This window comes from Chamaea fasciata, unplaced genomic scaffold (genome assembly GCF_029207755.1).
Source record: "Chamaea fasciata isolate MVZ Bird 193981 ecotype frontalis unplaced genomic scaffold, bChaFas1.0.hap1 SCAF_404, whole genome shotgun sequence".
Lineage (NCBI taxonomy): Eukaryota > Metazoa > Chordata > Aves > Passeriformes > Sylviidae > Chamaea > Chamaea fasciata.
In genome coordinates, this window is record NW_027094489.1 from 63405 (window position 1) to 90265 (window position 26861).

The following is a 26861-nucleotide window of genomic DNA, read 5'->3' on the forward strand; positions in this document are numbered from 1 at the left end:
GGGTTGTTAAGGGGTTCCCAGGGGGGTTATGGGGACCCCTGCAGTGTCATGGGGGTCCCAGGAGTGGTTTAGGAGATCCCAGTGGTGTTATGGGGGTCTCAGGGGTAGTTTAGGGGGTCCCAGGGGTTATTTAGGGGTCCCAGGGGTAGTTTAGGGGGTCCCAGGGGTGGTTTAGGGGGTCCCAGGGGTTGTTTAGGGGGTCCCAGGGGTAGTTTAGGGGGTCCCAGGGGTGGTTTAGGGGGTCCCAGGGGTTGTTTAGGGAGTCCCAGTGGTGTTATGGGGGTCCCAGGGGTAGTTTGGGGGGTCCCAGGGGTGGTTTAGGGGGTCCCTGGGGTAGTTTAGGGGGTCCCAGGGGCTGTTTAGGGGGTCCCAGTTTAGGGTGTCCCAGGGGTCGTTTAGGGGGTCCCAGGGGTTGTTTAGGGAGTCCCAGTGGTGTTATGGGGGTGCCAGGGGTTGTTTGGGGGGCCTTGCAGTGCTGTGGGGGTCCCTGCGGTGTCATGAGTGTCCCGGGGGGGTTTCGGGGTGTCCCGGGGTCCCCCCAAACCCTCTTCCCCTCCCTCCCCCTGCGCTGCCCTTCAGCCCAGCCTCGGGGCCGGCTGCATCCCACGGGATTTTGTGCTGAATCCCCCAAATTCCCGGAATTCCCCGGGAGCGGCGGGCGGGAGGGGCAGGACAAGGACCCCCCTTTGTCCCGAGGGTGCGTGGGGGGGGATCCCAAAAAGGGGGGGGGTCCCCGTGCTGGGTGTGGGGGGACACCGGTCCACTGCCAGAGCAGCGGCGGAGCGGGAAGGTGCCGGAGGGGAAGCCGGGCTGCGGGATGGGGGGAAAAAAGGGGTCTGGAATGGGGCTGGGGGGGCTGTGGTGGGGTTTGGGGGTGCGGTGGGGGGACTTTGGGGGGCTGCGATGGGATTTGAGAGTGCAGTGGGGGGATTTTGGGGGGCTGCGATGGGATTTGGGGGTGCGGTAGGGGGATTTGGGGGGCTGTGGTGGGATTTGGGGGTGCTGTGGGGGGACTTTGGGGGGCTGCGATGGGATTTGGGGGTGCAGTGGGGGGATTTTGGGGGGCTGCGATGGGATTTGGGGGTGCAGTGGGGAGATTTTGGGGGGCTGCGATGGGATTTGGGAGTGCAGTGGGGGGATTTTGGGGGGCTGTGGTGGGGTTTGGGAGTGCAGTGGGGGGATTTTGGGGGGCTGCGATGGGATTTGGGGGTGCGGTAGGGGGATTTTGGGGGGCTGCGATGGGATTTGGGGGTGCAGTGGGGGGATTTTGGGGGGCTGTGGTGGGGTTTGGGGGTGCGGTAGGGGGATTTGGGGGGCTGTGGTGGGATTTGGGGGTGCGGTGGGGGATTTTGGGGGGCTGCGATGGGATTTGGGGGTGCAGTGGGGGGATTTTGGGGGGCTGTGGTGGGGTTTGGGGGTGCAGTGGGGGGACTTTGGGGGGCTGTGGTGGGGTTTGGGGGTGCGGTAGGGGGATTTGGGGGGCTGTGGTGGGATTTGGGGGTGCGGTGGGGGATTTTGGGGGGCTGCGATGGGATTTGGGGGTGCAGTGGGGGGATTTTGGGGGGCTGTGGTGGGTTTGGGGGTGCAATGAACGTTTGGAGTGGCTGCGATGAAGGTTTGGGGGCTCGGGGGAGCTGCAGTGGCTTGGGGGGGCTGCAATGAAGCTTTGGAGGGGCTTCAGCTCGGCTTTGGGGGGATTGGGGGCTGCAGTGCGGGGGGTTGGGGGTCTCTGTGCCCCTTTTGCAGGACCCGGACCCAGCGAACTCCCCCCGCCACTGCTTGTTCCCCCACCCGAGACCCCCCCGAAGAGAGGCCATGGAGGTGAGGAGGGGTCCGAGGGGGCACCCGGGGCAGGGCAGGGGGCACCGAGGGTGTCCCCACAATGTCCCCTCCCCTCGCAGGAGCTGCTGGAGCTGGGCTCGGGCTCCGAGCTGGGGAGGGGGCTCACCCTGGCCCGCGACAGCCACGGGCTCTACGTGGCCGAAGCGCCCAAATCCCTGCGGCTGCGCCAAGGTGGGGACACTGGGGGACACTGGGGGACACTGCGAGGCTCCGGTGGTGACCCACCGGGGGTGGCACGGGCGGGGTGACAATCGAGGGACACTGGGAAGGTGCCGAACCCGAAGGGGTGGCGCTGGGGGGTGACATTCGGGGCGATCCTTCGGGGTGTGACGCTCAGGGTGGTGACACTCGGGGTGACGCTGGCGCGCCCTCGGCGTGTCCCCGCAGGTGACCGTGTCCTGGGCGCCAGGGTCTCCTTCGAGGGCGCGTCCCCCGAGGCCGTGGGGCGGCTGCTGGAGGGGGCGGCCGGCTGTCGCGTGTCCCTTCACCTGCGGCGGCGGAGCCCCGGGACCCCCGCGACCCCCGAGGGACAGCGGGACGGCGTGGGCAGGCTGGTGCGGGACGGGGGAATGGCGGGGGGCATGGATGGGGAGGGGGGGGTCCCTGTGGATCTGGGGGTGTTTGGGGACCCTACGGATGGGGGGTGGTCCCTATAAATGTGTGATGGGATGGGGGGTGGTTGGGGGTCCCTGTGGGTGCGGGATGGATTGTGGGGTGTCGGGGGTCCCTAGGACAGGGGACGGGTTGTGGGGTGGTTGGGGGGTTCCCGTGGGTGCTGGATGGATCGTGGGGTGTTTGGGGGTCCCTAGGGACAGGGGGTGGGTTGTGGGGTGTTTGGGGGTCCCCGTGGGTGCTGGATGGATCGTGGGGTGTTTGGGGGTCCCTAGGGACAGGGGACGGGGTGTGGGGTGTCGGGGGTCCCCGTCCCGCGGCTCCCACACCGCCCCTTCCCCCGCAGACCGTGCCGATGCCCGCGGCCTCCAAGAAGCCGCCCGCGGTGCCGGTCCCGCCCGCCGCCGCCCCGGTGTCGGTGGAACTGGCCCTCCCCAAGCTGCCCAAGCTGCCCAAGCCCCGCGGAGCTCCCGGAGCTCCCCCGGAGCCCCCGCGGGCCCGCATCACGGTGCGGGAAGCGGCCGCGGCCCGGACGCCGCTGCCGGAGCCCCCCGAGCTGCCCCGGGCCCCCGGCGAGCCCCCGACCGGCTCCGGGCCCCGCATCCCGGCCGTGGAGGTGGCGGTTCCCAAGGGGTCCCTGGGGCTGAGCCCACCCCAGATCCGCCCGGCGAAGGGGGATGCCGGAGCAGATGAGGAGGGGGGCGGCCCGGGAAAGGGCATTCCCGGCCCTCCGCGTCCCCTCCGTCCCCATCGACGTCCCCAGCGCCGCCGTGGAGCTGGTCCCGGAGCTGGGCCTGGCCGGCCCGGAGCCCCCCGGCCCGCAGGCGGCCTCCAGCTTCGCCCAGGGGCTGCGGAAGCTCAGCCGGGAGCTGGAGGCTCCGGCCGTGGAGATCGCCCCCAAGCCCCCCAAATTCCGCCTCCCGCGCCTCGGCCGGGCCCTGGCCAAGCTCCGCGAGGGCGGCGCCCCCCCGCCGGCGTCGCCCCCCGGCCTCGCCGTTCCCAGCGTGGAGCTGGATCTGGGCGCGGTGGGAGACGCCGGCGCCAAGCTGAAGGTCCCCAAACTGTCCCTGGCGCCCTTCGGCGACATCCAGGACGGTCCCCGCTTCGGCACCGGCGGCTCTCCGGGCTCCCCCCGGCTCCGCGCCCCGCGCTTCGGCATCGGGGCGGCGGCGCTGCCGAAATTCGGGGGCTCCAGCCCCGATCTCCGCCCCGGGGGGGTCCCCAAAGCGCCCCCGAAACGGGGCGGCAGCGCCGAGAGCCTGATCCTGGGCTGGACGGCTCCGGAGCCCGCCGAGACCCTCCGGGCCAGGCCGAAATCGCGGGGGCCGCCCCGGATCCCCATCCCCATCCCCGCCGTGGGGTTTGCCCTGCCGGGCCCGGCCCCGGAGCGCCCCGAGCCCCGCAGGGCTCCGGAGCCGCCGGCGCTCAAGGTGCCGGTGCTGGAGCTGGTGCCGCCGGGCTTGGAGGGCACCTCGGAGCCCCCCGGGCGCCGCTTTGGGGTCAAACTGCCCAAATTCGGGGCTGGCTCCTCCGCGAGGATGAGGAGGGACGGCTCCAAGGGCAATCCTGAGGAAGGAGGAGCCCCCCGGGATGGGAACCCCCGGCGCCGCCGGTGGGTGCCCAGGGTGGGCTTCACCCCCGGGGGGGCCTCGCCGGAGCCCCCCAAAGTGGGGAGGATGCGGTTCCCCGATGTCGAGCTCTGCCCCGGGGACCCCCAGATCCCCGGCATCGGGGGGATCTCCTCCCGCTGCGATCCGGGAGGGCTCCGCGCAGAGGGGACCCCCAAATTCCACCTGCCGCAGCTGGTGCTGAGCCCCCAAATCTGCGGCCAGCCGTGAGCCCCCCCCTTCCGGCGTGGGGGGCTTTGGGGACCCCCCAAACCGGTGACTGAGCTCCCCCAGACCCTCTCTAACTCCCACCCCTCCAAATTCCTAATCCAGCTGTTTTTTGGGGAGGGGGAGCATTGAGGCTTTCCCGCCTATTTTTGGGGTGTTTCTATTAACCAGAGAAGGGGGGCACGACGGGGATCCCCCCCCGGCCCGGCCCCTCACGCTTGTCTTGGCCAGAATAAACGTTAATCCCAAAAAATCCTGGAGCGTGATGGGGCTGGGGGTCCAGGGAGGGGTTTGGGGGACCACGGGTGGGGCTGGGGGTCCAGCGAGGGGTTTGGGGCTCCAACGATCACGAACCACCTCAACCACAACGAACTCAACATCCACAAAAACCCATTTCTCTTGTTTTTTCTCCCAAAATTCCGACTGCCACGGGGTCCCCCCGGTGCTACCGGCGCCCGCAGTGGCTGCTCCAGCCCTCGGTGTCGCTGATGTCCACGCTGTACCCCGAGCTCCAGTCCCGCTCGAACACGTCCTGGAGCTGCTCCCGGAACGTCCCCGCTCCTCCTCCTCCTCCTCCTCCTCGTCCTCCCGCCGGCTGCGCCACCACCAGCGCCGAGCCCGCCGTGCGCTCAAAGTAATCCCCGGACCAGTTGGAGGTGCCTGCGGAAGAGTTTTGGGGAGAGGAACGGGGGGGATACACCCCAAAACCCCCCCCAAAATTCCCCAAACCCCCGCTGGGCACGGCCCCGCTCACCCACGTAGGCCGCCTTGTCCGTCACCATGTACTTGTTGTGGTTGACGCGGGCGAAGGGGATGCGGCTCTGGGCGGCGCTGGCCGGCACCAGGAACAGGCGCTGCGGGCGGCAGGAGGGTGACGCCGTCACCTCTGAGGGGACTGTCACCCCCTGAGGGGACGGCGTCACCCCTGATGGCACCCACCACGTCCACGCGGAAGCGCGTGCGGTTGTTGGCGAGGGCGGCCAGCGAGCTGAGGAAGGGGAACATGTCGGGGCGGCTGTGGCGCCAGCAGCCCGCCAGCAGCCGCAGCCGCACGCCGCGCTCCACCACGGCCCGGCGCAGCCCGTCATCGATGGCCGGCCAGAACCGCTCCGGCCGCGAGAACTCCGTGCCGGGCAGGTAACTCATCACCGCCACGTCCACAAACTCCTCGGCGCCGTCGACGACGCCCAGGAGAGCGGCCAGGTCCTGCGTGCGGCCGGCGGCGCAGAGCGCGGGCGGGGAGCTCTGCGGGGCAGAAACGCAAATACCAACGCCAACACGAGCGCGATTTAACGCTGGGTTTGCGGGATCAACGTCGATTTAAACGTGGCTTTACGGGATCAACGCCTGTCTAAAGCCGGACCTCGCCCCGAGCAGGCACGCGCATTCTGGAGCAGACGTCCCCCCGGCGTCTCCCGGCATTAAATAAAACACCCCGGCTGTGCAATTCCTACCTGCAAACCTCACCCCTCAGCCCTGGCACGCACCGAGAAGTAGACGGCGGCCGCGGTGCCGTTGAGCGGCAGCTCCAGCGGCGTCTCGGCGTTGAAGGACGTGGAGAAATTGTCCGGCCACGGCGCCGGGATGGACGCCTCGGGCACGCCCAGGGCCCAGTAGGCCTCGAAGATCTTGCCCAAGTCCTTGGCCAAGCAGCTGCAGTTGTAGACGGCGGCCCCGAGCTCCTTCACCTGCGGCGAGCGGCGCCGGTGTCGCTCCCCAACGGCCGAGGTTTGGGGGAGACCCGGGGCTGGGTTGGGTCGGTGCCCATCCCGCTGGGTTCAGGGCCAGCCAGGGGGTTGGCACCATCCGTGTTGGGTTTGGGTCTGGCTCATTGGCTTTGGCACCATCCGCGGCGTCCGGCACCAGCCAGGTCCAACCCCAGCCCTCGCCACCCTCACCTGAGTCAAGGACCTCCAGTCCATGTTGGCGCTGCCCACGTAGAGGTGGACGCCGTCCACCAGCCAGAACTTGGTGTGCAGGACGCCGCCGGTGAGGCGCGGCAGGTCCACGGCGCGCACGGCCGCGCCTGCGGCGCCGGCAGCGGGGTCAGCACTCGGACTGACCCCCCCGAAACCCCCCGAGAGCCCCAGTTTGGGGTGTGCCCCCGCTCACCGCTGCTCTCCAGCGCCTTGAGGTCGTCCAGCGGCGCCTTGGCCGAGGGGGCGCTGACGGCCACGCGCACGGCCACGCCGCGCCGGGGCAGCCGCAGCAGCTCCGCCAGGATCCGCTCCCCCTGGGCGCCCGCCACACCAAAACCGGCTCAGAAACGGGCAGAAATGGGGGGGGGGGGGGAAAAACGGGGGAAAATCGGGGAGAACCCGATGTCGCCGGACCTGCGCCGCGCTGGGCTCGTGGGTGCGCGTGTCCGCGTTGGTCAGCGTCCAGTAGAAGGAGGCGATGTCCACGCTGCGGGTGGCCGTGGCCAGCAGCTCCAGCCACGCCTCGAAGGTGGACGGCTGGGTGCCCAGGCTCATCCCCTCGGGGATGCTCTCCACCAGCACGATCCTGTAACGGGGGTCCTGTGGGGCTTGGGGGGGGGTCTGGGCAGTTCCCATGGGATGTGGGGGTCTCCGGGGGGGGTCTGGGGGTCTCCCCCCACCCTCAAACCCCTCCCGCCCCCCCCCTTTACCTGCAGGTGTCCCCGCAGGAGCCCTCGGGGCCGTCGGTGACGTCACCGCGGAGCCGCAGGTGGATGAGGACGAGGAAGGTGAGGAGGAAGAGGACGGAGAGCGCGGCGAAGAGCGTGGCGCCCCGGGGGCGCTGGGGGCACCCCCAGATTGGGGGATTCGTTAATTGGGGGGGGTTAATCACCCTCCAGCACCCCGGGGGGGGTTGGGAAGGGACAAGGGCTGAGGTACCTTGGGGGCCGGCGCCTCACGCTGCTGCAGAGGGTCCAGCTGGGGGGGAAATGAGGGGGGACCCCGAATTTAGGGGGGGTGGAGACCCCAAATTTGGGACCCAAAATCCCCAGGATCCCACGGAATCCTCCCCCACCCCATTCCCAGGTGTTCCCGTGGGCCCGGTTTGGGGTTGGGACAGGTGAGCATCCCAGAATTTGGGGAGTTGGGAGCTCTGCGATCCCAAATGAAGAGGTTTGGGGGGCTCCGGGACCCCCCAAGTTTGGGGTTCGGGGCACAGGGATCCCCGGGACCCCGAAGTTTGGATCCTGGGGCTCGCAGGTTTGGGTTTTTGGGGCGTCCCCAGCCCTCACCTGCGCGTAGGCTCCCATCGTGGGCCGAGGCTGGAACGGGCAAATCCGCATTGACCCCAGTGCGCGGGCTTGGGCTGCAGGGCTGCAGGGCAGGCACCCCAAAACTCAGAGAGGGCCCCGAGAAGTCCCGCGATCCCGAGGCTGCCGAGGCGGCGGGAAGGGACCTGCCCCCCAAAACCGGGGCTGGGCCCCCTCGGGGCAGGGGGGGGCCCAAATCTGGGGCACAGCCGGGACACGTTTGGGGCTGGGGGGTTTTGGGGCACATTTGGGCTGTTTGGGGACAATTGTAGAGTCCGTTTGGGGGCGTATTTGGGGCCGGTTTGGGGACAAATTTAGGGCCGGTTTAGACACACGTTCGGGGCTGTTCTGGGGGCACGTTTGGGGCCGGTTTGGGGACACACTTAGGCCCGGTTTGGGGCCGGGTTCAGCGCAGGCTTAGCCCGGTTTCGGGGCGGCTTTGGCCAAGTTTTGGGGAAGTTTTGGGGAAGTTTTGGGGCCGTTTGGAGCTCGCGTCCCCCCCCCGCTCCCCCCCGCCCTTGGTACCGTCCAGCGCCGCCCTCACGCTCCGTCCGCGGGGGGGCGCTCTCCGCGGCTCGGCGGCGCCCGCGCTGGCCCCGCCCCTCCCCTCGGCGCGCGGCGGGATGACGTCACTTCCGGCGATCCCGGTGGGGGCCGCGGGATGGGGCGAGGGGAGGTGAGGGGGAGGGGAGGGGGAATTGGGGGGGCCCGGGGGGGTCTGAGGGGTGAGGGGGGGAACGGGAGGGAGCGGGAGAGGGCGCTGTGGGGAGGGGCGGGAAAAGTCAGGGGGGACTGAGGGGATTGGGGGGACTGAGGGGATTGGGGGGGACTGAGGGGATTGGGGGGGACTGAGGGGATTGAGGGGACTGAGGGGATTGAGGGGATTGAGGGGTCTGAGGGGATTGGGGGGACTGAGGGGATTGGGGGGGTCTGAGGGGGACTGAGGGGATTGGGGGGATTGGGGGGGACTGAGGGGACTGAGGGATCTGAGGGGATTGGGGGGATTGAGGGGTCTGAGGGAACTGAGGGGATTGGGGGGGACTGAGGGGATTGGGGAGGATCTGAGGGGATTGGGGGGGACTGAGGGGTCTGAGGGGGGTCTGAGGGGATTGGGGGGGACTGAGGGGATTGAGGGGTCTGAGGGGGGTCTGAGGGGATTGGGGGGGACTGAGGGTATTGAGGGGACTGAGGGGATTGGGGGGGATCTGAGGGGTCTGAGGGGACTGAGGGGATTGAGGGGTCTGAGGGGATTGGGGGGGACTGAGGGGATTGGGGGGGATCTGAGGGGTCTGAGGGGGGTCTGAGGGGATTGGGGGGGACTGAGGGGATTGAGGGGATTGAGGGGTCTGAGGGGATTGGGGGGGACTGAGGGGATTGGGGGGATTGAGGGGACTGAGGGGATTGGGGGGGATCTGAGGGGTCTGAGGGGTCTGGGGGGTTTGAGGGGGACTGAGGGGATTGAGGAGCACTGAGGGGATTGAGGGGGTTCTGAGGGGAAAAGGGGCTTTGGGGTTCAAGACGGGATGAGGGGATGTGGGGCAGCCCCTCAAAGCCCCCCCTGACCCCCCCCCAGGCCGCTCCTGCCTGATCCGGCTCTGCCAAATCCAGCTGGGCGCCATGGGTGAGGGACGGACCCCCGAATTCCCCCCAAGAATCCCTGTAAAGCACCCCGAAATCGCCCCCCAAAAACCCCCGAAATCGCCCCCCAAAGACCCCCGAAATCGCCCCCCAAAAAACTCCCCGAAATTCCCTCCCAAAACACCCTGAAATTCCCCCAAGACATCCCAAAATTCCCCTGGAACACCCCAAAACCCCTCCGCAAATCTTTTCATTGGCTGCAGAAAATAATCCCAAACTCCCTCCAAAAACCTCCCCAAATCCTTCCAAAAACCCCTCCCCCTCCCCTTCCCCGTTCCCGTTAATCCCCGGCGACAGCTGGGAACGCCTGGAATGACCCCGGGAGTGACCCTGGGCTGCCCCTCCCCCTCCCGAGCCCATTCCCCTCCCCCCAGCCCCATCCCCCCTCAATTCCATCCTCTCCACTCCCGTTTTTTCCCCCCCCAAATCCCATTTTTCCCCCCCCAAATCCCATTTTTTCCCCCGTTTTCCAGCCACGTCCGAGTGGCTGCGGTTCTTTGAGGACGCCGGGATCCCCCCGGGGCCCGCCCTGGGCTACGCCGTGGCCTTCGTGGATAACAGGTGGGAAAAGGGGGAGAGACCCCTGGAGACCCCCGGGGATGGGGGGAAAAAACCCTGGAGAGCCCCGGGAGTGGGAGAAAAACTCCTGGAGACCCCCGGGAATGGGGGGAAAAAACCCTGGAGAGCCCTGGGGATGGGGGGAAAAACTCCTGGGAATGGGGGAGAGATTCCTGGAGACCCCCGGGAATGGGGGAAAACCCCTGGACACCCCTGGGAGTGGGAGAAAAACTCCTGGGAATGGGAAAAGATTCCTGGAGACACCCGAGAATGGGGGAAAGACCTCTGGAGACCCCCGGGGATGGGGGGAAAGATTCTTGGAGATCCTCAGGAATGGGGGGAAAAGCTCCTGGAGATCCTGGGAACGGGGCAAATCCTGGGGATGGGTGGGTCTCAGTGGAATCTGGATGGATCTCAGCGGAATCCCTGTGGATCCCGGGCGGATCCCGCCCTTCCCCCCCGCAGGATCCACAAGAACATGCTGCTGGACCTGACCAAGGAGCTGATGAAGGAGCTGGGCATCACCGTGGTGGGCGACGTCATCGCCATCCTGCGCCACGCCAAGGTGGTCCACAGGCAGGTGCGGGATCCCCTCAGATCCCCTGGGATCCAGCGGCCTGGAATCCACTCGGAAACACCCCCCCCCAAAATCCCGGTTTTCCGCGGTTTTCTCTGCCCACAGGAGATGTGCCGGGCGGCCTCGGAGTCGCTGCAGCCGGCGGCTCCGGCCGAGCGGGGCCCGCGCCGGGATCACCGGGATCAGCACCGGGATCAGCACCGGGATCAGCGGGAGCCCTGCGGGGCTGCCGGCAGGATGATCGCCAACAGCCTGAGCAGGGAGGCGGCCCCCCGCGCCCCCCGGAACCCCCCCGGCACCGGCATCTCCGTCACCGTCGCCAACGGCGCCGCCAGGGCCGGTAAGGGCCGGGCCGGGATCCCCACGGCCACGATGGCCCTGCCCGGCCTGGGAGGGAGGGAGGGATCCCTCAGGGATCTGCCCCGGGCTTGGAGATCCCTGGGGAGGGAGCCAGAGGGATCGGGGAGGAGCAGGGATTGATCCAGACGGATCAGGGAGGGGCTGGGGTGGATCCAGCAGGATCAGGGAGGAGCTGGGATGGATCCAGCTGGATCAGGGAGGGGCTGGGGTTGATCCAGAGGGATCAGGGAGGGGCTGGGGTGGATCCAGAGGGGCTGGAGGGATCTGTGATGGATCCAGCAGGATCAGGGAGGAGCTGGGATTGATCCAGAGGGATCAGGGAGGAGCAGGGATGGATCCAGAGGGGCCGGAGGGGACTGGGGTCGACCCCGAGGGGTCAGGGAGGAGCAGGGATGGATCCAGCGGGATCAGGGAGGGGCTGGGGTGGATCCAGCAGGATCAGGGAGGAGCTGGGGTGGATCCAGAGGGATCAGGGAGGAGCAGGGATGGATCCAAGAGGGGCCGGAGGGGACTGGGGTCGACCCCGAGGGGTCAGGGAGGAGCAGGGATGGATCCAGCGGGATCAGGGAAGAGCTGGGATTGATCCAGAGGGATCAGGGAGGGGCTGGGGTGGATCCAGCAGGATCAGGGAGGAGCTGGGATGGATCCAGAGGGGCCGGAGGGGACTGGGGTCGACCCCGAGGGGTCAGGGAGGAGCAGGGATGGATCCAGAGGGATCAGGGAGCAGTAGGGATGGATCCAGAGGGGCCGGAGGGGACTGGGGTCGACCCCGAGGGGTCTGCGGCGGCCCAGGAACCGGCCCCGCCGCCCCGGCTCCGCGGCCGCCCGGCCCTGGACGCCGCTGTTCCCGGCACAGGCCCCGGCGGGCCCGCGGCGCCCGCGGCGCCGGCCAAGCGGCGCCGGGTGACGGCCGAGATGGAGGGCAAGTACGTCGTCTCGCTGCCCAAGGGCACCACGGCCCGCTCACGGAAAATCCTGCAGCTGCAGGCGGCCAGAGGTACTGGCGCTCCCACGTTGCCCCCAAATTCCTGGGTTTTTCCCCCCAATTCCCAGGTTTTCCCCCCGAATTCCCAGTTTCCCCCCCAAATTCCCAGTTCTCCCCCCGAATTCCCAGTTTCCCCCGGAATTCCCAGTTTTCCCCCCCGAATTCCCAGTTTTTCCCCGGGGATCGGCAGGTCTGGCCCGGACGTCGGTGTTCGAGCGGCTCGGAGCCGAGGCCCAAGCGGCTGCAGCCACGGCGGGGAAGGTGAGCGCGGGATCGGGGCGGATCCGGGATGGGGACGGGATCCAGCGGGGTGGGATCCGCGTCCCGGAGGCGGGGGGGGGGAAATGTGGGAGAGCAGGAGGCAGGTCCGGGATCCAGTGGGGAAGAGGCTCCGGAAGGCAGGGCAGAAAACCGGGATCCAGGGCGGGACGGGCTGCGGAGGAGCGGCAGGACCCGGTGAGGAGACGCCGACGCCGGGATCGTCCCGTCCTCCGCCCTCCCCGCAGCCCTCGGGGGTGTTCAGCCGCCTGGGGGACGCCCCGGCCGATCCCGGCCGCCATCCCGCCGACGATCCCGAGGCCCTGCCCTACGCCGGAGTGCTGAAGAAACGCCGGGAATGTTCCGGAAGCGCGGCGGAGGCTCAGGACGGCGCCGTGTCCAGCTCCGTGGCCCCCTGGGGCTGCGGGAAGGTCAGCAGCTCCTGCGGGCCCGGCAGCGTCTTCCGAAGGCTGGGCAGGAAACCTGACTGATCCCCGGGGATCCGGCGGGATCCGCTGGGGACCCTCCGAGTGCTGCTGGGACTGCGGGATGCTGCGGGAGCGGGGGGAGATCCCGACGGGAACCCGGGGGAGATCCCGACGGGAATCCGGGGGAGATCCCGACGGGAGCCCGGGGGAGATCCCGACGGGAATCCGGGGGAGATCCCGACGGGAGCCCGGGGGAGATCCCGACGGGAACCCGGGGGAGATCCCGACGGGAATCAGTGTGCGATTGATCGATCCCTTGGGGATGGGAATCCTGCAGGAATCCTGGGGAGATCCCAGCGGGAACCCGGGGGAGATCCCAACAGGAATCAGTGTGCGATTGATCGATCCCTTGGGGATGGGAATCCTGCTGGTGAAAGGGGGATCCTGTGGGAGTTGAGGCTGGATCCCCTGGGAAGAGGGGGGGGGGAATCCCACAGGAATCAGTGTCTGATCCCTGGAAAAAGGTGGGATCCCTTGGGAAAGGGGTGGATCCCCTGGAAATCCCATTGGAAGAGCCCGAGGGCGGCAGGAATTCCGATCCGGCAGGAGCGCCGAGGCCAAACCGGCACCAAACCCTCTTTTTTCCCCCCACAGCTTCCCCTTTCCCAAATCTTCTTTTATTTCCCCGAATTTGGGAGTCGGGACACGGAGAATTCCCATCCCGGGGCGGTTTTGTTTTCCCATCCTCCCGGTTTTCCCCCGCTCCGCGGGGATCTCCCCCTCCTCTATTTATGCCTTTGTAAACGATCCCTCACGGAGGGGGAATTTTGGGAACGGCTTCCCCCAAATCCTTCCCAAAACCCACGGCAGGTGCTGGAAGAAAAACCTCCCCAAGTTGCCTTAAACCGCGTGGATTTTGGCTCCAGCCTCAACCCGCCCCGCGGGGCTTCCCGGAACCCCCCGAAATTCCTCACTTTTCCCAGATCTCCTCCTCCGCTGCGGCCACAAGCCCCAAAAAGCTGCTTTTATCCCCCGCGGTGCGTTCGGGGCGGGCCGAGTCCCTGGGAATGCCCAGCTGGGGGAGCTTTTTAACAGGAAAAAGGGGAAGTTGGGGCTTTTTCCCTCCACTTTTGGGGCTTTTTCCCGGAATTTGGGGCGGTTTTTTTCCCCCCCAAGCCTTCAGGGAGGGTGTTTTCACTGCGCTTTTGGGTGGATTCTCCCGGTTTTTCCGCTTCTCGCGGGAGCTTTTCTTGTTTGGGGGGGGAGGGGGAGGAATAAAGAGTGACAGCGGTGTTAATAAATACTTAATTTATGCAGATTTATTTAAATGGGTTTTAATTAAAGGGGAGGGGGAGGCGCCCTCTGGCGGGCGGGGGAGCAGCGGAGGCCACGCCCCCTCGTCCCCGCCCCTTCGCCGCGTGATCACGCCTCCCGGCGACGTCACAGCCACGCCCCCGCGGGCAGGCGCGCGCGGGGTCTCCCCCTCACGGCCCCCCCCGCCATTTTGGGTGCCCTTTTCCTTCCGGGACGAAACGGAACCGGGATAAAGCTGAGAGGGGGAGGGGAGGGGGGGGGGGAATTCAAAAAGAAAACCGACCCGAAGTTCCCGGGATGAGCGGCCGCGAGCGGCCGGGCCTGCGGCGTCCATGACAGGTGAGAGGAACCGCCCGTTCCCCCCCCTCCTCCCCCTCCCCGCAATGGGCTCGCCCGCTTCCTCACGGGGTCAGCGGAGGCCGCGCCAGCCGCGGGGTGTTTTCCCTCCTTTGGGGAGGGAATGGGCTCGTCCTGCTCTTGAGGGGGTCGTGGCGGGGGCCGCACCATGAGCGGGGTGAAGGGGGGACACGGGGGGTGCTCCCCCCTGTGACCCCGCCGTGGTACGGCCCGCTCCCGCGGGGAGCGAACCACTCGTGAATTGGGGGGGGGGGGGGAAGGGGGTCTGGGGGCGTTCTCGGTGTGTCCCCTCAGCGTGGGACCCTCCCCCAGGTTCCATCCCAAGTTTCCCCCCCGTTAAATTTCCTCCCCAGGGAGGAGAAGCGTGAGACCCCCCCCCCCCCCAAATATTTGCCCTCCAATGTCTTTCCTAAAATTCCCCTCCTCAAATTCCTTCCCTGATTTCCCTCCCCAATTCATCCCCCCCCCCCCCCAAAATCCCACCCCTCAAACTCCCCCCCAGAGCTGCTGCTGCTGCTTCCCAAATCCCACGCTTCCTCCCCCCCAAAAATCCCAATTCGGGGCCTTTTTCACCCAATTTCTTTGTGCTGTCCCTGTCCCAGGACGAGGCGGCGCCGGGAGATTCCCACGGATCCGGATCCGGCGCTCGGGTACGGAGCAGGGGCCTCGTCCCGGCTTTAATTGGATCGTTAATGAGGGGAAAATGAGCCCCGCAGCTCCCCTGTCCTCGTCCCAGCCCCAGATCCCTCGCGTCTGTCCCAAAATCACATGGATCTATCCTTAAATCGCACAGGCCGTCCCGAAATTCCACAGGTCCATCCCAACATCCCACAGATTCATCCCAATATCCCACTGATCCATCCCAAAATCCCGGATCCATCCCAAAATCCTGGATCCATCCCAAAATCCCAGATCCATCCCAAAATCTCATGGATCCGTCCCAACATCCCACAGATCCATCCCAACATCCCCCAGTTCCATCCCAACATCCCACAGATCATCCCAACATCCCCCAGTTCCATCCCAAAATCCCACGGATCCATCCCAAAATCCCACAGTTCCATCCCAAAATCCCACAGATCCATCCCAACATCCCCCAGTTCCATCCCAAAATCCCACGGATCCATCCCAAAATCCCACAGTTCCATCCCAAAATCCCACAGATCCATCCCAACATCCCCCAGTTCCATCCCAAAATCCCACAGATCCATCCCAACATCCCCCAGTTCCATCCCAAAATCCCACGGATCCATCCCAAAATCCCACGGATCCATCCCAACATCCCACAGCCCCGTCCTAGCACCAGACCTCTCCCAAATCTTCCCGCGTCCTTCCCCAAATCCCTCGTTCTCCGCCCCCTTTGGGCTCATTCCCCTTTGGTTTGTGGGATTTGGGGATGTCCAGCCCTCTGCGATCCCGGGTGGATCCCCGGGGGGTGGATCCCCGGGGGGTGGATCCCCGGGGGGTGGATCCCCGGGGGTGGATCCCCGGGGTGGATCCCCGGGGTGGATCCCGGGGGTCCTGGCAGGGCCTGAGGCGGGGCCGCTGTTGGCGCAGGTGCTCCCGGCCCCGGGGGGCCCCGGGGGGCTCGCGGCCACCATGGCTGAGGCGCTGGTGGTCAAGGAGGGCTGGCTGCACAAGAGGGGTGAGTGGGGCTCGGGGGGCTCGGGGGGCTCGGGATTGGGATTTGGGGGGGTGGGCCCGGCGGCTCCGCGCGGGAAGGGGGGACGTCGGGCGGGGGCAGCGGCCGCGGCAGTGTGGCGGGAAGGGCGGAAAGCGTCGCGGCGTGGATGCCAAAATTGTTCCTGGCGTCGGTCCCGGCAGCCGTCGCGGCGCCCACCCAAGGGTCCTCCCCAGATCCTGCGGGTCCATCCCAAAATCCTGCAGATTCATCCCAAAATCCTGCGGGTCCATCCCAAAATCCCACAGATCCATCCCAAAATCCTGCGGGTCCATCCCAAAATCCCGTGGATCCATTCCCAAATCCTGCAGGTCCATCCCAAAATCCCGCAGATCCATCCCAAAATCCTGCGGGTCCATCCCAAAATCCCACAGACTCATCCCAAAATCCCACAGATTCGTCCCAAAATCCCGCAGATTCATCCCAAAATCCTGCGGGTCCATCCCAAAATCCCGTGGATCCATTTCCAAATCCTGCAGGTCCATCCCAAAATCCCACAGACTCATCCCAAAATCCCACGGATCCATCCCAAAATCCCGTGGATTCGTCCCAAATCCTGCAGGTCCATCCCAAAATTCCACAGATTCATCCCAAAATCCCGTGGATTCATCCCAAAATCCTGCAGGTCCATCCCAAAATCCACGGATCCATTGTTATCCCAACATCCGTCCCAACCCCCACCTTTAACCCTTTCCCCCCCAGGACCCCCCCCCAGCCCCGTTTAACCCTTTCCCCCCCAGGACCCCCCCCCCCCGGCCCCGTTTAACCCTTTCCCTCCCTGAACCCCCCCACCCCCCCGGCCCCGTTTAACCCTTTCAGTGCCCCCCCGGTCCCGTTCCAGGCGAGTACATCAAGACGTGGCGGCCGCGCTATTTCCTGCTCAAGAGCGACGGGTCCTTCATCGGCTACAAGGAGCGTCCGGAGAGCTCCGAGAGCGGCCTGGCCCTGCCGCCCCTCAACAACTTCTCCGTGGCTGGTACGGGCTGCGCCTGGGGGGGCTGCAGCCCAAACAAAGCGTCCTTGTCCCCGGGATTCTCCCCATTTTCCTGAGGTTCTCCCAGTTTTCCCTGGGATTCTCCCCATTTCCCTGCGGTTTTCAGGATTTTCCCCGGGATTCTCCCCATTTCCCTGCGGTTTTTCCCCCCGTTTTCCCAATGATTTCCGCCGTTTCCCCGCCGGTTTCCCAATAACTCTCCCGATGATTTTCCTGCTGGCTTTCCCGCCGACTTGCCCGCTTTCCCCGTCCCCCAGAGTGCCAGCTGATGAGGACGGAGCGGCCGCGCCCCAACACCTTCGTCATCCGCTGCCTGCAGTGGACCACGGTCATCGAGAGGACTTTCCACGTGGACACGCCCGAGGAGCGGTGCGTGCTGGCCCCGGCCCCAAGGCCGGGAACAGAGCCCCAGATCCCTCAGGGAAAAAACCCTGAATCACCTGGAATTCACACCCCAAATCCTCTGGGAATAAACCCCAAATCCCTCAGAGGAAAGTCCCCAAATCCCCTGGGAATAAACCCCAAATCCTCTGGAATAAACCCCAAATCCTCTGGAATTAAAACCCCAAATCCCCTGGGAATAAACCCCAAATCCCTCGGGAAAAAAACCCAAATCACCTGGAATTCACACCCCAAATCCCCTGGGAATAAACCCCAAATCCTCTGGAATTAAAACCCCAAATCCCCTGGGAATAAACCCAAATGCTCTGGAATTAAAACCCCAGATCCCCTGGGAATAAACCCCAAATCCTCTGGAATTAAAACCCCAAATCCCCTGGGAATAAACCCCAAATGCTCTGGAATTAAAACCCCAGATCCCCAGAGGAAAATCCCCAAATCCCCTTGGAATAAACCCCAAATCCCCTGGGAATAAACCCCAAATCCTCTGGGATTAAACCGCAAATGCCCTGGATTTAAAACCCCAAATCCCCTGGGAATAAACCCCAAATCCCCTGGGTTTAAAACCCCAAATCCCCTGGGAATAAACCCCAAATCTCCTGGAATTAAAACCCCAAGTCCCCTGGGAATAAATCCCAAATCTCCTAGAATTAAACCCCAAGTCCCCTGGGAATAAACCCCAAATCTCCTGGGAATAAACCCCAAATCCCTCAGAGGAAAGTCCCCAAATCCCTGGAACAAAACCCCAAATCCCCTGGGAATAAACCCCAAATCCTCTGGAATTAAAACCCCAAATCCCCTGGGAATAAACCGCAAATCCCTGGAACAAAACCCCAAATCCCCTGGGAATAAACCCCAAATCTCCTGGATTTAAAACCTCAAGTCCCCTGGGAATAAACCCCAAATCTCCTGGAATTAAAACCCCAAATCCCCTGGGATTAAACCCCAAATGCCCTGGGGTTAACGCCCCGATCCTGTGGGGGATCCCGTTTGTGATCCCGTGGGGGCTCCCCGGGTGGATCCCCGCTCCCTCCCCGCAGCGAGCACTGGATCCAGGCCATCCAGGCCGTGGCCAACGGGCTGAAGAGCCGGCAGCCGGCGGGGGACGCGCCGCAGTTCCCGCCCGGCGACGACGCCGAGGGCGACAGGAGCGGCGACGGCGGGAAATCCCGCGCCAAGGCCGTGAGTCGCGCGCGACACCCCCGGGGTCGGCCGGGAGACCGGCAAAAGCTGCAAAAAAACCCCAGAACGGGCAGAAAACCTAGCGAAATCCGTGAAAAACCAGAAATCCCACCCCCCCAACCCCATAAAGGTTCCCAAAAGTCTTCCCAAAAAACCCGCCGAAAGACCTCCGAGCGTCCCGAAAGGATTCACCGAGAATCCCCCCCAAATTCCCTCCGAAATGCCTCAAAAATCTTCAAAAACAAAACCTGAAATCCTCCAGAATTCTCCCCCGCTGAAAAAAGTCCCCCCTCCGCCCCCAAAAGAATCCCAAAAAAAGTCCCCAAAAAAAGTCCCCCCAAAAGTCCCTCAAAAAATCAAAGAAAAATCCCCCCCCCCAAAAAAATCCTAAAAAATCCCCAAAAAATCCCCCCCAAAATTCCTCAAGAAATCAAGAAAAAATCCCCCCACTCCCCCAAAAAAGTTCCTAAAAAGTTCCAGAAGAATCCCCCGGAACGCCCCCAACCCGGCGTGGTGTCGGTGCCCCCTCCGCAGACCATGAGCGACTTCGATTACCTGAAGCTGCTGGGGAAGGGCACCTTCGGCAAGGTGATCCTGGTCCGGGAAAAGGCCTCGGGCCGCCACTACGCCATGAAGATCCTCCGGAAGGAGGTGATCATCGCCAGGTGGGGCTGGCCCGGCCGCCGGGGGGCGGGAAGGGATTGGGGTGGAATGGGATTGGGGAGGGAAAGGGATTGGGGAGGGAATGGGATTGGGGAGGGAAAGGGAATGGGATGGGAATGGGATTGGGGAGGGAATGGGATTGGGGTGGGAATGGGATTGGGGAGGGAAAGGGATTGGGGAGGAAAGGGATTGGGGAGGGAAAGGGATTGGGGAGGGAAAGGGATTGGGGAGGGAAAGGGATTGGGATGGGAAAGGGATTGGGGAGGGAAAGGGATTGGGAGGGAAAGGGATTGGGGAGGGAAAGGGATTGGGGAGGAAAGGGATTGGGGAGGGAAAGGGATTGGGATGGGAAAGGGATTGGGGAGGGAAAGGGATTGGGGAGGGAAAGGGATTGGGATGGGAAAGGGATTGGGATGGGAATGGGATTGGGGCGGGAAAGGGATTGGGGCGGGAAAGGGATTGGGGAGAGAAAGGGATTGGGGAGGAAAGGGATTGGGGAGAGAAAGGGATTGGGGTGGGAATGGATTGGGGAGGGAAAGGGATTGGGGAGGGAAAGGGATTGGGGCGGGAAAGGGATTGGGGAGGGAAAGGGATTGGGGCGGGAAAGGGATTGGGGAGGGAAAGGGAATTTGGGGAGGGAATGGGATTGGGGCGGGAAAGGGGATTTGGGGAGGGAAAGGGATTGGGGTGGAAAGGGGATTTGGGGAGGGAAAGGGATTGGGGTGGGAATGGAATTGGGGAGGGAAAGGGATTGGGGAGGGAAAGGGATTGGGGAGGGAAAGGGAATTTGGGGCGGGAAAGGGATTGGGGAGGGAATGGGATTGGGTGGGAAAGGGATTGGGGCGGGAAAGGGATTGGGGAGGGAAAGGGAATTTGGGGTGGGAAAGGGATTGGGGAGGGAAAGGGAATTTGGGGCGGGAATGGGATTGGGGCGGGAAAGGGATTGGGGAGGGAAAGGGATTGGGGAGGGAATGGGATTGGGGCGGGAAAGGGATTGGGGCGGGAATGGGATTGGGGAGGGAAAGGGATTGGGGAGGGAAAGGGATTGGGGAGGGAAAGGGATTGGGGCGGGAAAGGGATTGGGGAGGGAAAGGGAATTTGGGGAGGGAATGGGATTGGGGCGGGAAAGGGGATTTGGGGAGGGAAAGGGATTGGGGAGGGAAAGGGATTGGGATGGGAAAGGGATTGGGGAGGGAATGGGATTGGGGAGGGAAAGGGATTGGGATGGGAAAGGGATTGGGGAGGGAATGGGATTGGGGAGGGAAAGGGATTGGGGAGGGAAAGGGATTGGGGAGGGAATGGGATTGGGGAGGGAAAGGGATTGGGGAGGGAAAGGGATTGGGGAGGGAAAGGGATTGGGGAGGGAAAGGGGATTTGGGGCGGGAATGGGATTGGGGAGGGAAAGGGATTGGGGAGGGAAAGGGATTGGGGAGGGAAAGGGATTGGGGTGGAAAGGGATTGGGGAGGAAAGGGATTGGGGAGGGAAAGGGATTGGGGCGGGAAAGGGGATTTGGGCGGGAAAGGGATTGGGCGGGATCCCTCGGAAGAGCCGCGAGCTCGGCCCGCCTCTGCCCCTCTAGGACGAGGTCGCCCACACGGTGACGGAGAGCAGAGTCCTGCAGAGCAGCCGGCATCCCTTCCTGACTGTGAGCGGGGAAACGGGGGGAAACGGGGGGAAAAAATGGGGGGAAAATGGGCGGAAACGGGGGGAAATGGGGGGAAAAATGGGGGAAATGGGGAAAAAATGGGGAAAAAACCAGAAAAATGGGGAAATGGAGAAAATGGGGAAAAAACCAGAAAAATGGGGGAAATGGGGGAAAATGGGCGGAAACGGGGGAAAATGGGGGGAAAATAGGGGAAAAATGGGGAAACAATGGGGGAAATGGGAGAAAATGGGAAAAAACCAGAAAAATGGGGGGAAATGGGGGAAAATGGGGAAAAAAACCAGAAAAATGGGGGGAAATGGGGGAAAAATGGGGGAAATGGGGGAAAAATGGAGAAATGGGAGAAAATGGGGAAAAAACCAGAAAAAGTGGGGGGAAATGGGGAAAATGGGGAAAAAACCAGAAAAATGGGGGAAATGGGGAAAATGGGAGAAAATGGGGAAAAAAAACCAGAAAAATGGGGAAAATGGGACAAAAACGGGGAAAAAACGTGAAAAAACCCCAGGAATTCAGGACCGGGCGGGGGGGGGGGGAGGCTGAAGACCTGGGAGAAGCACGCAAACGCGGGAATTCCATGCCCACGTGGCGAATTTTCCCTGCCCTCAGGCGCTGAAATACGCCTTCCAGACCAACGACCGCCTGTGCTTCGTCATGGAGTACGCCAACGGCGGCGAGGTGGGCCCGGGGCCTCGGAGCCCCAGGCCGGGAGTTCGCCCTGGCTTGGGGCCTTGTGTCCCCGAAGGCTCGGAGTTTTCCCTGGATTCCGAGTGCCTTCAGCCCCCTTCTCCCTCCCTTCCCCCGCCGATCCCGGGGGATCATTCCCCAGCGTTTTTCCCACGTTCTGCCCGGTTTTTCTCCCGCCAGCTCTTTTTCCACCTGTCCCCGCGAGCGCGTCTTCTCCGAGGAGCGCGCCCGTTTCTACGGCGCCGAGATCGTCTCCGCCCTCGAGTACCTGCACTCGCGAGACGTCGTCTATCGCGACATCAAGGCGAGAGCTCGGGGCGAATTCCCGCCGTCTTGGGGCTGGAATTCCCGGGGTCTTGGGGCTGGAATTCCCGGGGTCTTGGGGCCAGATTTTGGGATTTTGGGGCTGGAATTCCCGGGGTCTTGGGGCTGGAATTCCCGCCGTCTTGGGGCTGGAATTCCCGGGGTCTTGGGGCTGGAATTCCCGGGGTCTTGGAGCTGGAATTCCCGGGGTTTTCGGGCTGGAATTCCCGGGATTTTGGGGCTGGAATTCCCGGGGTTTTGGGACTGGAATTCCCGGGGTCTTGGGGCCAGATTTTGGGATTTTGGGGCTGGAATTCCGGGGTCTTGGGGCCAGATTTTGGGATTTTGGGGCTGGAATTCCCGGGGTCTTGGGGCTGGAATTCCCGGCTCTTGGGCTGGAATTCCCGGGGTTTTCGGGCTGGAATTCCCAGGATTTTGGGGCTGGAATTCCCGGGGTTTTGGGGCTGGAATTCCCGGGGTCTTGGGGCCAGATTTTGGGATTTTGGGGCTGGAATTCCCGGGTCTTGGGCTGGAATTCCCGGGCTCTTGGGGCTGGAATTCCCGGGGTTTTCGGGCTGGAATTCCCGGGATTTTGGGGCTGGAATTCCCGGGGTCTTGGGCCAGATTTTGGGATTTTGGGGCTGGAATTCCCGGGGTCTTGGGGCTGGAATTCCCGGGCTCTTGGGGCTGGAATTCCCGGGTTTTCGGGCTGGAATTCCCGGGATTTTGGGGCTGGAATTCCCGGGGTTTTGGGACTGGAATTCTCGGGGTCTTGGGGCCAGATTTTGGGATTTTGGGGCTGGAATTCCCGGGGTCTTGGGGCCAGATTTTGGGATTTTGGGGCTGGAATTCCCGGGGTCTTGGGGCCAGATTTTGGGATTTTGGGGCTGGAATTCCCGGGGTCTTGGGGCTGGAATTCCCGCCGTCTTGGGGCTGGAATTCCCGGGGTCTTGGGGCTGAATTCCCGGGGTCTTGGAGCTGGAATTCCCGGGGTTTTCGGGCTGGAATTCCCGGGATTTTGGGGCTGGAATTCCCGGGTTTTGGGACTGGAATTCCCGGGGTCTTGGGGCCAGATTTTGGGATTTTGGGGCTGGAATTCCCGGGTCTTGGGGCCAGATTTTGGATTTTGGGGCTGGAATTCCCGGGGTCTTGGGGCTGGAATTCCCGGGCTCTTGGGGCTGGAATTCCCGGGGTTTTCGGGCTGGAATTCCAGGATTTTGGGGCTGGAATTCCCGGGGTTTTGGGGCTGGAATTCCCGGGGTCTTGGGGCCAGATTTTGGGATTTTGGGGCTGGAATTCCCGGGGTCTTGGGGCTGGAATTCCCGGGCTCTTGGGGCTGGAATTCCCGGGTTTTCGGGCTGGAATTCCCGGGATTTTGGGGCTGGAATTCCCGGGGTCTTGGGGCCAGATTTTGGGATTTTGGGGCTGGAATTCCCGGGGTCTTGGGGCCAGATTTTGGGATTTTGGGGCTGAATTCCCGGGGTCTTGGGGCCAGATTTTGGGATTTTGGGGCTGGAATTCCCGGGGTCTTGGGGCCAGATTTTGGATTTTGGGGCTGGAATTCCCGGGGTCTTGGGGCCAGATTTTGGGATTTTGGGGCTGGGATTCCCGCCCTCATTCCCGAATTCCTTGGCTTCGCCCCCGCAGCTGGAGAATCTGATGCTGGACAAGGACGGGCACATCAAGATCACGGATTTCGGGCTCTGCAAGGAGGGGGTGACGGACGGGACGACCATGAAAACCTTCTGCGGGACCCCCGAGTACCTGGCGCCGGAGGTGACGGGGCACTGGGGGGCGGGAATTCCGGAATTGCGGCATTTCCTGGGAAACTGTCCCCAGAATTCCTGGGCGGGGACGGGGCGGCGATTTTCCCTCGTACACGGCGCAGGGGTTCCCCAAAATCCTGAGGAGTTTCCCCAAAATCCCCATGGGGCCTCCCCTATCCCTGCCGGGTCCCGGCAGGTGACACCCGGGGTTTTGTCCCTGTCCCTCTCTGGGTCCTGGCAGGTGACACCCGGGGTTTTGTCCCTGTCCCTCTCTGGGTCCCGGCAGGTGACACCCGGGGTTTTGTCCCTGTCCCTCTCTGGGTCCTGGCAGGTGACACCCGGGGTTTTGTCCCTGTCCCTCTCTGGGTCCTGGCAGGTGACATTTAGGGTTTTGTCCCTGTCCCTCTCTGGGTCCTGGCAGGTGACACCCGGGGTTTTGTCCCTGTCCCTCTCTGGATCCCGGCAGGTGACACTCGGGATTTTGTCCTGTCCCTCTCTGGGTCCCGGCAGGTGACACCCGGGGTTTTGTCCCTGTCCCTCTCTGGGTCCCGGCAGGTGACACCCGGGGTTTTGTCCCTGTCCCTCTCTGGGTCCCGGCAGGTGACACCCGGGGTTTTGTCCCTGTCCCTCTCTGGGTCCCGGCAGGTGACACCCGGGGTTTTGTCCCTATCCCTGCCGGGTCCTGGCAGGTGACACCCGGGGTTTTGTCCCAGTCCCTCTCTGGGTCCCGGCAGGTGCTCCTGCCCCTTTCCCCCGTCACCTGCTGTTCCTGGCAGGTCCTGGCAGGTGACCCCAGGCCTTCCCCCGTCCCTGTCCAGGTGCTGGAGGACAACGACTACGGCCGTGCCGTGGACTGGTGGGGGCTGGGCGTGGTCATGTACGAGATGCTCTGCGGGCGCCTCCCCTTCTACAACCAGGACCACGAGCGGCTCTTCGAGCTGATCCTGCTGGAGGAGATCCGCTACCCGCGCTCCCTGGGGCCCGAGAGCCGGGCCCTGCTGGCCGGGCTGCTCAAAAAGGACCCGAAACAGCGGTGAGACACACCTGGGCGCACCTGGGACACACCTGGGACACACCTGGGACAGCCTGGGACACACCTGGGCGCACCTGGGACAGCCTGGGACACACCTGGGACACACCTGGGCACACCTGGGACACACCTGGGCGCACCTGGGACACACCTGGGCACACCTGGGACACACCTGGGCACACCTGGGACACACCTGGGACAGCCTGGGACACACCTGGGCTCACCTGGGACACACCTGGGCACACCTGGGACACACCTGGGACACACCTGGGCACACCTGGGCCAGCCTGGGACAGCCTGGGACACACCTGGGACACACCTGGGACAGCCTGGGACACACCTGGGACACACCTGGGGACACACCTGGGCACACCTGGGACACACCTGGGCACACCTGGGCACACCTGGGACAGCCTGGGACACACCTGGGCACACCTGGGACAGCCTGGGACACACCTGGGACACACCTGGGGACACACCTGGGCACACCTGGGACACACCTGGGCACACCTGGGCGCACCTGGGACACACCTGGGACACACCTGGGACACCTGGGCACACCTGGGACACACCTGGGCACACCTGGGTGCACCTGGGACACACCTGGGACACACCTGGGCACACCTGGGACACACCTGGGACACACCTGGGCACACCTGGGACACACCTGGGACACACCTGGGCACACCTGGGACACACCTGGGACACACCTGGGCACACCTGGGACACACCTGGGACACACCTGGGCACACCTGGAACAGCGTGGGACACACCTGGGACACACCTGGCACACCTGGGACACACCTGGGCCACACCTGGGCCACACCTGGGACACACTTGGGACACACCTGGGACACCTGGGACACACCTGGACACACCTGGGAACAGCTAGTGACGCCTGTGATCACCTCTGCACACCTGTGCCCTCACCTGTGCCCACCTGTTCTCACCTGTGCCCACCTCTTCTCACCTGTGCCCAGCTGGGCGGTGGCCCAGGTGATGCCCGGGAGGTGATGGAGCATCGATTCTTCGCTGGCATCGACTGGCAGGACGTGGTGCAGAGAAGGTGAGGAGGCCACGCCCCCTGCCCCGCCCCCTGCCCAGGTGACCCCCCCAGACACACCTGAGTGTCCCCTCCCCTCCCAGCTGGTGCCGCCCTTCCGGCCGCAGGTGACGTCAGAGGTGGACACGCGGTACTTCGACGAGGAGTTCACGGCCCAGAGCATCACCATCACCCCACCCGAGAGATGTGAGCTCACCTGTCCTTACCTGCACTCCCCTGTCCCTGTCCTTAGCTGTCCCACACTGTCCCTCACCTGTCCTCACCTGCCCACCCCCAGATGACCACCTGGACTCTCTGGAGCGCGACCACCGGACGCATTTCCCGCAGTTCTCCTACTCAGCCAGCATCCGGGAGTGACCTGGGACACCTGGGGACACCTGGGGACACCTGCGTGCATGTGTGTGTCCTGGCTGGGGACATCTGGGCACACCTGGACGTACCTGGGGAGACCTGGACACACCTGGGACACCTGTGTGTGTGTGTGTGTGTGTGTGTGTGTGTCCCTCCCACCTGGGCTCACCTGGGCCCCTCCCCACACTCCCCTGTCCCCCCCAGGTGCTCTGGCCCCGCCCTCCTCGGGTTTTGGGGCTTTTGGAAAAACCCCACGAGCGTGGCCTTAAACCCCCAGAGCTCCCAGCGCAAACCAGTTCAAACCAGTTCCGCTTGGCCCAGTCCATCCAAGGTGGTCCCAGCTGGGGGAGAGCACAGGAGGGTGGGAACCCCGGGACCCCCCAAACCCCCCCAGAACTCACCTGGGACTCCCCCCCCCTCCCCGGACTCACCTGTTCTCCCACCCCCGGCACAGCTCTGGGTCCCCTCCCCCCCCACCAACGTTGCCTCTGAGCCCCTCCCCCACCTCTTTTTTGGGGGGGATGGGGCGTGAAGTTGCGATTTCCTTCTGGAATCGCCCAAATCCAGCGGAAACTCATGGAAAAAACCGCCGTGGGGGGGGGGGGGGGGGGGAGGGGAGGGAGGGGGACGGGAGCGAGGGAGGGGCGGCGCGGTACAAAAAAGAAATAAAACTGTTGTGGGTTTTTTTTTGGTTCCTTTTCGCTTCTTTGGAAGGGAATTTCGGGGCAGAACCTCGACGCCCCGCAACCCCTAACACCCCAAAATGGCCCCAATACCCCCCCCCGCCGAATTTCTGTCACCCCGTGTACCCCCGATCCATCGCTCTGCGCTCGATTGCTCTCCGATCCATCGCTCCGCGCTCGACTGCCCCCGCAGTCATGGCTCTGAGCTCGAGTCCTCCAAGATCCATCGTTCCGCGCTCGATCGCTCTTCGATCGATTGCTCGGCGATCGATCGCTCGGCACTCCATTGCTCCGCGCTCGCTTGCTATTCAATCGATCGTTTTGCACTCGATTGCTCCCCGATCCATCACTCTGCCCTCGATTGCTCTCCGATCCATCGCTCTGCGCTCAATTGCGCCTCTGGCG

General features: G+C 64.2%; 3 protein-coding genes across 5 annotated transcripts; 2 read left to right on the plus strand and 1 right to left on the minus strand.

The window, feature by feature from the left end:
* Positions 1–4663: 4663 nt before the first annotated feature.
* LOC136305429 (5'-3' exonuclease PLD3-like) lies at positions 4664–8146 on the minus strand. Its single transcript, XM_066208683.1, has 11 exons — positions 8044–8146; positions 7501–7582; positions 7148–7186; positions 6919–7049; positions 6623–6794; positions 6402–6522; positions 6188–6315; positions 5777–5977; positions 5229–5534; positions 5044–5143; positions 4664–4949 (listed from the first exon to the last, which is right to left on the minus strand). Exons 2-11 carry the CDS (start codon positions 7549–7551, stop codon positions 4735–4737), a joined length of 1464 nt encoding a protein of 487 aa, XP_066064780.1. The 5' UTR covers positions 7552–7582; positions 8044–8146; the 3' UTR covers positions 4664–4734.
* CUNH19orf47 (chromosome unknown C19orf47 homolog) lies at positions 8126–13644 on the plus strand. 3 transcript variants are annotated; one of them, XM_066208684.1, is made up of 8 exons: positions 8126–8194; positions 9092–9139; positions 9630–9717; positions 10180–10294; positions 10397–10631; positions 11508–11648; positions 11806–11897; positions 12143–13644. In XM_066208684.1, the coding sequence occupies exons 2-8, from the start codon at positions 9136–9138 to the stop codon at positions 12383–12385; spliced, it is 918 nt and encodes a 305-aa protein (XP_066064781.1). In that variant the 5' UTR covers positions 8126–8194; positions 9092–9135; the 3' UTR covers positions 12386–13644. The 3 variants fall into 3 exon arrangements, with proteins under 3 accessions (XP_066064781.1, XP_066064783.1, XP_066064782.1); XM_066208686.1 differs by having other exon boundaries at positions 11827–11897; XM_066208685.1 differs by having other exon boundaries at positions 8150–8165.
* A 161-nt stretch (positions 13645–13805) lies between these two features.
* Positions 13806–26456, plus strand: AKT2 (AKT serine/threonine kinase 2). The gene is given in 16 exon segments (XM_066208682.1): positions 13806–13975; positions 14596–14643; positions 15551–15638; positions 16516–16650; positions 16926–17037; positions 18108–18249; positions 18784–18913; positions 20491–20558; positions 21183–21251; positions 21441–21458; positions 21460–21564; positions 23211–23339; positions 24148–24362; positions 25339–25424; positions 25504–25608; positions 25700–26456. Coding segments are annotated over 14 exon segments (1440 nt in total). The 5' UTR covers positions 13806–13975; positions 14596–14643; positions 15551–15592; the 3' UTR covers positions 25780–26456.
* Positions 26457–26861: the final 405 nt, after the last annotated feature.

Bases quoted from the DNA above. Each gene is read 5' to 3' on its own strand.
- LOC136305429 (XM_066208683.1), bottom strand. From the start codon at position 7,551: ATGCGGATTTGCCCGTTCCAGCCTCGGCCCACGATGGGAGCCTACGCG. The intron at 6,316-6,401 runs GTGAGCGGGGGC...CCGGCGCCGCAG, and splicing joins CAAGGCGCTGGAGAGCAGCG to GCGCGGCCGTGCGCGCCGTG. The intron at 5,144-5,228 runs GTGGGTGCCATC...TGCCGCCCGCAG, and splicing joins CGCGCTTCCGCGTGGACGTG to CGCCTGTTCCTGGTGCCGGC.
- CUNH19orf47 (XM_066208684.1), top strand. The intron at 11,649-11,805 runs GTACTGGCGCTC...CCGAATTCCCAG, and splicing joins GCAGCTGCAGGCGGCCAGAG to TTTTTCCCCGGGGATCGGCA. The intron at 11,898-12,142 runs GTGAGCGCGGGA...CCCTCCCCGCAG, and splicing joins CTGCAGCCACGGCGGGGAAG to CCCTCGGGGGTGTTCAGCCG.